Below are 10,179 nucleotides of genomic sequence, written 5' to 3' on the forward strand. Positions count from 1 at the left end.
AAATTATTTGTATATAAATATTAAATATTATAAATATTTTACTAAATTTAAACATCTAAAGATAATCTGAAACATCTCACATACATTATACGCTGCATAACTAATTTACATAACATAATTTATAAAGTATACAGAAAAAAATATTAATTCCGTAAATAAAAAATATTAAACAAATAACGGTTAATAATAAATTATTCATTTTATAATTCTTTACCATCTCCCGATGTCTTCTGGAGCCAATTTCCCTTTTTATTACTTATAGCGTTCATTCATTCATAACAAAACTTGTGGGAAAAACTGATTAATTAAGATCAATATGCACATTAATTGCCAAAATAATAATCGCCCGACATTTTGTAAAGCATTTACAAGTTAAAGCAACGTTAATCGCACATTTTATTATATCAAAACAGGAGATTGGCGTAAGAAAAGTACAATCGCACGAAAGATTATATGTTTTTTTTATTCCTGCAGAATTCTCTTTCTCGTTTTTGCCAAATATTAAACATATACCTATCTCATTTTAAGTTTCAAAAGTTTACATTAATTCAGCCATAAAAGACAGATTTTATCTTAGGATCTCCTTAATGCCAATAAGTTTTGTGAACCTTGTCTCTTCACTTTATTAATAATTTGATTGTTTGCCCTTAATATTGTATAAGGTGTCTATAACATAGACGTCTACATAGACACTTTATACAATAGTTTACGTTGTCTATACATAAATGTGGAATATTACGTATTTACACGTAGATGCACGCCCTGAATAATATTCGATTTTTAAATAAATTATTTTAATGTTATCGTCCGAGTTAGATTATCAATAGAGATGATAACAGTAGCGAAAAAAAATTATAATTTTGAGACAATATATGAGATATTATAGCATTATAAGTACGTTTATTTATGCAGCATTTATATAATAAAAAATTATGACTATAATAATGCATTTAGTATTATTCAAATATTATTATGAATAATCGCAAATTTGTATCAATTGTCGATAATGTCATCGTTCTTCAATTATCTTCGGCTCCTCAGGATCGAATCAGGTCGAGTACTTCTCATGAAGACTTATCGACCGATTGACAACGATTCTTCGTTGCTCTGCGTCAACACGTTAACCTGTCTATAGTGGTTTTACTTAGTTTTTACTTGAAAGGAAATAGGTTTTTTATTAAATAATAAAAAAATGGGTAGTGGCGATGAAGTGCCTAATATCCAGTTTAAGAAGAAGAAGAAGAAACCTTTAAGGAAACGCGAAGTTTTTTCAGATGATAATGACAGCGAGGAGGAAAAAATGTCTCTCAGGTAAAGATTGTACATATTTTGTTTTTAATTCAACATAAGCAATGTGGAGGATTTAACGTGATTAGGAAAAGACTTATTTCAGGGAAAAGGTTGAGGAGATGAAAATCATTCAAAAACTTCGTGAGAGACCTGCTGGTGTTGATGTTGTTGGTTTGGCTCTCGGAGAAAACGTTGCATCTGATGCCATAACAGTAAGATACAATATGCACATATATAAAGTCTATTTTTTATTTCTGTATTTTTTGAACTGATGCACACGGTGTAATTAAAGTGAAACTTATATTTGTTTCACTTCAACTTATTGTATCAGTTCAGAGAATACAGGAATAAAAAAAAGAACTTATACATGCATAATGAAATTAAACACAATAAACACAGTGTAGAATATGTAATATGAAAAATGATCTATGTTAATTTAGTCAGATCCTTTTAACATGAAAACTGGAGGAATGATAAATATGGCTGCACTGAAAAATACAAAACACAAGCCAAATGATGCATATGAAACTGGCATTGGAACGCAGTTTAATGCAGAGACTAATAAACGTGATGAAGATGAAGAAATGTATGCATGACAGTGTTTGCTTCTTTATTATATTTATTGTTGATAATTATTCAGCTAACATATTAATAGTTTTTTGCTTGTTTATGTTTTATATCAATTTTATATCATTACTTTTATTAGGGTCAAGTACATAGAAGAAGAATTGTCAAAGCGTAAGAGTAAAAATAGTAACGATGCAGTGAATGATGCGAATAATGAAAAAGGTTCTTATTGCTCACCTGAAGAAGCAGCGTTGCGCGCGGTACCAGAACATTTGAGACAAAGCTCAGCCAATCGTAGTGAGGAAATGCTTTCAAATCAAATGCTTTCTGGTATTCCAGAAGTTGATCTTGGCATAGAGTGAGTGTATTTGCACAAAGAATATAAATTATAAATATATTTTGCAAGTATGAAAATAATTCTATGAAGTTGAAACTTTAATCAATTAGTTATTATACTATATGATAACTATTTAGTATTAAAATAATTTGTAATGTAAATTTTAAAATGTATAAGATGTAGATATTTTCTTTACAAATTCATTTTTAGAGCTAAAATTCGTAACATTGAAGCTACCGAAGAGGCAAAACTGAAACTTCTTTGGGACAGGCACAGAAAGAAAGATGGACCCTCGCAGTTTGTTCCTACGAATATGGCCGTAAATTTCGTGCAGCACAACAGATGTATGATTATTATTTTTCATAATTGTATATGAAATTATACGATACTCTTCAATTATTAATTAATTAAATTTATTAATTAGTGAACAGTCCCATGCATTTTATTTCTCTAAATTTGAATTCTTCATGTTTAGACAAAATTGTAAATGAAATATTTATTATAATTTCAGTTAACATAGAAGATTCAGATTTCCACAAATCACAGCAGGAGTCTGGTGATAAGAAAAAATGCACTACCAAAGAAGATATCCGAGGAAAACGAAAAGACAATGGGGAGAAAGCAACGGACGATTACCATTATGAGAGATTTAAAAAGCAATTCAGGCGATTTTAAATTAAATTGTGTTATTGTGTTATTATACCTTTTGGATTATATCTAAACGTTGCATTTTTAACATAGATGTTTTTTAACTGCAATTCAAAGTTAAAGAACAATGAAATATTACATCATAGTTTTATTTTCATTTGCATATATTATTCACATCAAAGAGTTTAAAAAAAGATTTATTCTCATTCTCGCTACCTCTTATATTCTGTTGATGATTCACAGTTTTTCAAAAAATGTAACAATCTAATTCTGATATTTCTTATCGAAAAATATTTTTTGATAATTTTAGGATTTTGTGAAGAACTTGGAAGATATGTATTGAAATATAACTGCTATTAATTATTTTATTACTGTGTAGTAAATAGTAATTATTACTATAGTAATAATATATAGTAATAACTATTATATGTGTAGACTGCATTCACTCACGAGCTGTAAGCTTCATTCTTTACTATTCATTATTTGCAGAAGGAAGATAGAATGAAGCTTTCAGCTCAAACATAGCCATATTATGTATAATAGTATAATATTATACAGGATGAGGCAATAACTATAACCAACTTGAATATCTTCCAAACTGTGAGAAAATTTTAGAAAATTTTATCTAATAGAAATTATAAGATACAGAAGCAATTTTATTATGACAACAAAACACTTTTTTTTAGACGAAATAACCTCGGAGACTAGGATCTCTTTTATTTTTTAAAATAAAATTATATAATTTTTTTTAATTATTTTAATTATTGTACAATATAATTATATCATTCTTCTAATTATTCGATATATATATAAGTATAAAAATATATCAGAGTACAGAATTATAAAAAAAAATCAGTTTACGTGGTATTTTATGTTTTTTTTCTGGTACAATATTTGATATAGGAAATATAAAATATCTCGTAAATTATTTTTTTTGTGATAAATTGGTATACCTTAATGCTATACAGAAAATAAATGCAAATTGTATAATCGAATTGCTCATTGCACAAGATCTTCCTTATTCTCATCAGACGTGTCAAATTTTAATGAAAGTGTCAGGTTTCAAGAAAGAGACAGAGAGAATCTCGTTAATATCGCGTGGAAGCTGCTTAAAAAATTTCCGACTTTATTCATATGTCTCTCTACTATGATCATGCGCGCTGCATTCTGGACCAATCGGAGTAACATTAGGGGAAGGAAGAAAACGCTGGCGGCAAGAGAGAGGGGAGGATTTTGCGCTATCGCGTATATATACATATATTGATATTATACATACGCGCTATATTGCAAAGTACGAGAGGCACGTCGACGTCAGTCATTCGACTGCGTGAAGCTCACGGTTTTTACGCATAGTGGCTGTAGTTACGTTGACGTGTAATTATGAGTTGTGGATTCGTCACTTGCGGCCCAAACGAGGCTCTCGTCGTCTCAGGTAATGGAATAAAGAGTCTCCTCTGAACACGGATATCTCAATCTCTTGCGTTTGTATTTTTTCCCGAATTAATTGCTTTCGTAGAAAAGAGAAAAAAAAATGGAAGAAGCGCTTGAGTCTCCTAGATAATTGATCCGCGTTTCGAAACGGCGGTGGGGACGCGAGATCGATTCTCGCGAATAACCGCACCTATACTGTGCTTTGATCGCATTAGAAATTTTATTGTATTAGATTATCGTCTGCTATATGCGAATGATTGAATACCGATTGTATACACATAGAATTATGTGCAGCTGATTCTTTTATTTATATTAATATTGGCTGAATCAAAAACATTTTCCTTGCAATTCTCCGTATTGTCAATTTTCTACTTCTATTATTTTATATTAACTGCTTCTTCTAGGATGTTGCTACAGCAAACCTCTCTTAGTACCTGGAGGTCGAGTGTTTGTTTGGCCCCTTGTGCAACAAGTACAAAAGTGAGTGTCATATAAGTTTTCAATATATAGACATATAGCATGCAATAAGCCTTCTTTGGCTTAAACGTATTTTGCTTTTATAGGATTTCTTTAAATACAATGACCTTACAAGTCGAGAGTCCAACAGTGTATACTTGTCAAGGAGTTCCAATATCTGTAACAGGTATTGCACAGGTAGTTAAAAACAAGTGGTTTTTATATATATTTTATATATATTTTATGTCTACAAGATAATTATATCTATTTACATGTACATTGATATACATGATCCGAAATTAGATCTAAAATGATTCATATAAAGATGATTGACATTTATAACATATAAAAATATAAGTTATAAGGTCAATAAATAATTCTGGAAATTTTATTGTATTGATGTATATATAATATATAAATTTTTGAAAAAAGAAAACTTTTTAAATGTGTTATAAAGAACTTTAAATGAACTTAGCATTTATAGATTTCAAAATGTTGTATTTGTATCAGGTAAAAATTCAGGGACAAAATGAAGAGATGCTATCTACAGCGTGTGAGCAGTTTCTTGGAAAATCTGAAGACGAGATACATAATATAGCTCTCGTCACTCTAGAAGGACATCAACGAGCTATAATGGGTAGTATGACTGTAGAGGTAAGCTGAACGCAAACATAAATTATCCTAAATTGTTATCTATTAAAGATTATATATATAGACTTATTCTTTGCTGCAGGAAATTTACAAAGATCGTAAAAAGTTTAGCAAGGAAGTCTTTGAAGTAGCGAGCAGTGATCTAGTCAATATGGGCATTACTGTCGTATCGTACACATTGAAAGATATCCGAGACGAAGAAGTAAGTTTGCTACATTTCTAATTGTAAAATAATTTAAAACAGGTTGCTGATTTATAAACACACAAAAATGTATGAGTCAAACACGTAAGCATCCAAAATCTTTAATTCAAAAAAATAATGCTGATAACATGTACAAGTCATAATTGAATTATTGAAGTGTACATAGTGTACATAATGTACATAAATATATATATACAGTGATATTTAAAAGACCCCCTTTAGACAATTTAATAATGTTTGTCAATAATTGATACGTGAGTATAAACTTTTTAAGTAATTAATATAATTAGATCTTGTATATTGTAAATATTGAATACTTTTTTGTTCTGCTACTTGCAGGGGGCAAAGGTACGTTCAAATTTTTATTTCACTATTAAACTAATATTTCATTTGTTGTACGACAAATTTTTTAGGTATATTGATTAGTTACAAGATAGAAAATTTCTGGAGACAAGACTTCTCTATTTTGTAGCTTTACTTGACAAATTATCATAGGATAAATGAAATATTAGCCTTGTAACTGATATCACAGCGCACACCGCTATGTCTTCTAACAATATTATTGTAAATTCTTCAGATCATAAAAAGACAAATTTTCATTGCTTTATATTACAACACTTGTGCACTTGTTGCTGGTTCATTACTGAGATATCTTTAAATGGTAAAATATGAAGATATTGTTATCTTATTTTTTAAATATATAATTTTAGAAAAATAAAAATAACAATATAATTTTTGCAAATGTCTCTTAACATTATGTTAAATAATATATAAAATATTATTTTATTCCCCATGTATCCTCAAATTTTTCTATTTAAGAAAAGAAATCTCAATAATTGAATTGAAGTAACGATATATACTTATATATGTTGCTTTATATTCACATATTGCTTTCTCAAAATGCTGAAATCATTTATTAGTTATTGTATTATTGTAAACTTTATCACGTTGTGTAATAATTTTATCAGAATATATTACTTATAGGGTTATTTACAAGCACTCGGTATGGCACGTACAGCAGAAGTGAAGAGAGATGCTAGAATAGGTGAAGCAGAAGCTCGCAGAGACGCTCAAATTAGAGAAGCTATCGCGGAGGAACAAAGAATGGCTGCACGTTTCCTTAATGACACAGAAATTGCAAAAGCGCAACGTGATTTTGAATTGAAAAAGGCTGCTTATGATGTTGAAGTTCAAACCAAAGTAAGGAAATTTTTAATGCTTTTTGTATGAAATGTTTTTTATATAGTTTTTTTTATAAAGATATTGCTTGCAGAAAGCTGATGCAGAAATGGCATTCGAATTGCAAGCAGCAAAAACTAAACAAAGGATTATGGAAGAGCAAATGCAAGTAAAGGTTGTAGAACGTAGTCAGGAGATCGCCGTGCAAGAGCAAGAAATGTTGAGACGCGAAAGGGAATTAGATGCCACTGTACGACGTCCTGCTGACGCAGAAAAATACAGGTATTTGATAATGCTTAAAAGTGAAACTTTCGTTGCGCACATTGATTAAGATTTGATTTGTAGATTAGAGAAAATGGCCGAAGCAAATAAACTGCGTCTTGTTATGGAGGCTGAAGCTGAAGCCGAAGCTATTAAGATTCGCGGTGAGGCAGAAGCCTTCGCTATCGAAGCAAAAGCTAAGGCAGAGGCAGAACAAATGGCAAAGAAAGCTGCGGCGTGGAACGAATACAAGAGCGCAGCCATGATAGACATGATGCTTGATACACTTCCAAAGGTATATAAATCTTTGCAACATTTAAAAGCGCTCTAATAATAGTAAATATTCTAATTTCACTCATTTTATAGGTTGCCGCCGAAGTAGCCGCTCCTCTTTCTCAAGCAAAAAAGATAACTATGGTTTCAAGTGGTAATGGCACTATTGGTGCCGAAAAACTAACCGAGGAAGTTTTCAATATTGTACAGCGTGTTCCAGATCTTGTTAAAAATTTGACGGGCGTGGACATTGCGAAGGTACGCATAAAACTTATGATTGTTTGCTTATAAAAATCTAAGATAAAATTATCATTCATAAATTTTCTTTTTCAGTCGGTACACGCTGCGTAAATGTGCGATATGAAGGAAAATTGAATAATTTTCCTAGTCAAATGTTTTTCAATGTACATTTATAAAAAAGTATTTAATGGATTTTTTTGTTATATATACATTTGCTTTAAACATCTTGCCCTATAATGAAGGCCAAGTTTAATTGAGTATTGGAATTTCTGTATTATGAAAATTTAACACTTTCACTGCCATTTTATAATATCTATGTAGATTATTTGTGTATGTGATCCCAAATTGATATATTTTACTTTCGAAAGTTAGTTAACCAGTTAGTGTATAAATGATCTTTTATTTTTATTACAAAAACTTAAACAAGGCTGAGCCATAAAATGCGTTTGAAATACTTTTATTTAAAACACACTATTTGCAACACAAATGTATTTTGTATTTCAGCGAAGCATATGAAGATATTACGTATTCTATAGTTTCATGTGCTTCACTAAAATGCAAAATACAAAATACAATTGTCTTACAAATATTGTTTTTCAAATAAAAGTATTTTGAATATATGTTCAGTCGTGATTTTAAGAATACAGTACAAGAAAACGCTACAAGAAATTTCGTTATTTGTTAATTTCAATTTTATTAGACAGTGAAAGTGTGGCATAGCATTACTCTCGCTTATATTACTATACTCTATTCAACGAGAGAATGACCTTGGTTTGCGCATAGCAGGCAATGTAACGCTGTACAAGATCTGCTATTACAAGATCTGCGCAAAATGGACGAGTTTTCGAGAGCATTCTCTTGTTAAACAGAATATAATATTATTTTTATACCAATGACTTTTTAATTAGCGTTTTCTCTTGGAATACACTGAGTGCAGCCTCGTACCAGTTGCGTGTAAGCGCTACACTACATTAGAGTGATGCACATGAGTGGTGTACACTACATCATTATTGCGCTAAAATCCTGTTTCCTTGACTTCCATTTTCAAATTTTAAATATCATACTGACTCTACATCGTCCCTTTGAGACGGTGTAGCAAAATCCCACTTCGTACATAAAATTTGCACTACGCCATGAAAACGGTACATCGAATGAGTTCGTTTACCACCATGGAAACACAGTACATTGAGAGTTGCACTAGTGAGCAGCCAAGAGAAAACGCTACAAGATTTTATTAACTACTTAATATATATTTTCCTAACTCAACATATTTTTAAATAAAAAAAAAAGTGTGTGCATTCTCTCTGTCGAATCTCTTGAGGGCCGATAATGGTCTCCCTGTTTATCTATAATTCTATGCCAATATGTGCCGAATGCCATTTCTTCAGATATTCTATTACATGTGTATCTTACAAATATAATTAAGCATCTGTTTAGAGATGAAAGTAATGTATTTAATATCGTTCACATAAAGAGATCTTTCTTCTAATCCTTGAGATAAATTTATATGTAACATTTGGCGTAAACATTCTATTTTCTGTATACGATACAAAATGAAAGAAACAGTAATATATTTTATCCCATGACTTTTATATATATAAAAGTCATATAAATTACTATGATCCAGTCATTTATAAAAAGTCGTATAGTTGTAACTTTTGAATAAAGCTTCTGACTACATGCATTTACTGACCGACATAAAGCTTTAATAAAACGAATATATATTCGATTTTTTGTGTAAAATAATGACACAAGTAAATATTACGAACATAATTTGTATGTCTCTTCTTGCTCATTTTATTCGTTCTACAATATATTACAATTATAATTTGTAATTATTTTTAAGTGTTTAATGTCCATTTATTGTTATAATGCCAGTTTTTATCAATAAAATTATGCCTATTCATTATGCCTGTTTTTATTAATAAAATTCAAGTTTAATCTTGATTTAACTAACTCTTTATTTCTTTCTAAGAATTAGAAAAAGACGAAGAACAAATTGAACCGAATTTAAAGTTAATAATCTGCGTTGGTAGAAATGGGCATAAGATCGATGTTAAATTAACTTTATTTTCGCTGTAACTTACTTTTTTATTTTTTTTAAAAAGATAATCTTTTATATGAATAATACATAAAATTTGGTGGAATTTAACTTGGTTAAACAGTCCTCACATTCCTTGCGACAGACAAGATATCCAAGCTGAGAAAACGTCCAACGAAGACTTCAATATTTGCGTGCTGTCAGTTGTATTAAGCGATAAACAAACTTTACAAATATCAAAATCTTCACCAAGAAAAAAAAGTATCAGTCCTTTGTCGACAAAATGTTGTTCGACAAAACGGTTATTTCAAAGCAACGATTATTTATAACTTCTGGGAAGACACTTGTTAACAAGAATTATAAGCTGAAGCGAATTTTCTCGATTTAATAAATTCCCTGCCGGGAATAAATAAGCAAAACATTTATCGAAAACTGGGAAATTACACGTGATAACGTATCTCTTCAGTTTTATTTAGACCTATAGAACTGAAGAGATACGTGATCAGCGCTCGTAATTACCCAGTTTTCGATAAATATTCTTTGCTGGTGGACTTATGTTTTGCCTATTTATTATTACGGGCAATATTGCCGTAACTGAGCGTG

General features: G+C 30.2%; 2 protein-coding genes across 3 annotated transcripts; both read left to right on the forward strand.

The window, feature by feature from the left end:
- Window positions 1-1,095: 1,095 nt before the first annotated feature.
- Window positions 1,096-2,869, forward strand: LOC108684740 (uncharacterized protein C9orf78 homolog). Its single transcript, XM_018189204.1, has 6 exons — window positions 1,096-1,311; window positions 1,394-1,502; window positions 1,731-1,876; window positions 1,997-2,215; window positions 2,405-2,538; window positions 2,706-2,869. The coding sequence occupies exons 1-6, from the start codon at window positions 1,193-1,195 to the stop codon at window positions 2,867-2,869; spliced, it is 891 nt and encodes a 296-aa protein (XP_018044693.1). The 5' UTR covers window positions 1,096-1,192.
- Window positions 2,870-4,106: 1,237 nt separating this feature from the next.
- On the forward strand, window positions 4,107-7,774 carry LOC108684752 (flotillin-1). 2 transcript variants are annotated; one of them, XM_018189216.1, is made up of 11 exons: window positions 4,107-4,274; window positions 4,678-4,753; window positions 4,837-4,927; window positions 5,240-5,383; window positions 5,463-5,582; window positions 5,922-5,930; window positions 6,567-6,782; window positions 6,856-7,043; window positions 7,107-7,317; window positions 7,389-7,553; window positions 7,629-7,774. In XM_018189216.1, the coding sequence occupies exons 1-11, from the start codon at window positions 4,223-4,225 to the stop codon at window positions 7,644-7,646; spliced, it is 1,290 nt and encodes a 429-aa protein (XP_018044705.1). In that variant the 5' UTR covers window positions 4,107-4,222; the 3' UTR covers window positions 7,647-7,774. The 2 variants fall into 2 exon arrangements, with proteins under 2 accessions (XP_018044705.1, XP_018044706.1); XM_018189217.1 differs by lacking the exon at window positions 5,922-5,930.
- The last annotated feature ends 2,405 nt before the right edge of the window (window positions 7,775-10,179 follow it).

The sequence above is a fragment of the Atta colombica genome, unplaced genomic scaffold (assembly GCF_001594045.1).
Source record: "Atta colombica isolate Treedump-2 unplaced genomic scaffold, Acol1.0 scaffold14, whole genome shotgun sequence".
In the NCBI taxonomy this organism is placed as follows: domain Eukaryota; kingdom Metazoa; phylum Arthropoda; class Insecta; order Hymenoptera; family Formicidae; genus Atta; species Atta colombica.

What these genes read in the sequence shown, in the direction of transcription:
- LOC108684740 (XM_018189204.1), top strand. Translation starts at nt 1,193, where the DNA reads ATGGGTAGTGGCGATGAAGTGCCTAATATCCAGTTTAAGAAGAAGAAG. An exon ending in CGTGATGAAGATGAAGAAAT is followed by an intron (nt 1,877 to 1,996) that starts GTATGCATGACA and finishes TACTTTTATTAG; the next exon opens with GGTCAAGTACATAGAAGAAG. An exon ending in TTTCGTGCAGCACAACAGAT is followed by an intron (nt 2,539 to 2,705) that starts GTATGATTATTA and finishes TTATAATTTCAG; the next exon opens with TTAACATAGAAGATTCAGAT.
- LOC108684752 (XM_018189216.1), top strand. Translation starts at nt 4,223, where the DNA reads ATGAGTTGTGGATTCGTCACTTGCGGCCCAAACGAGGCTCTCGTCGTC. An exon ending in ATGTTGAAGTTCAAACCAAA is followed by an intron (nt 6,783 to 6,855) that starts GTAAGGAAATTT and finishes TATTGCTTGCAG; the next exon opens with AAAGCTGATGCAGAAATGGC. An exon ending in GCTGACGCAGAAAAATACAG is followed by an intron (nt 7,044 to 7,106) that starts GTATTTGATAAT and finishes TTTGATTTGTAG; the next exon opens with ATTAGAGAAAATGGCCGAAG.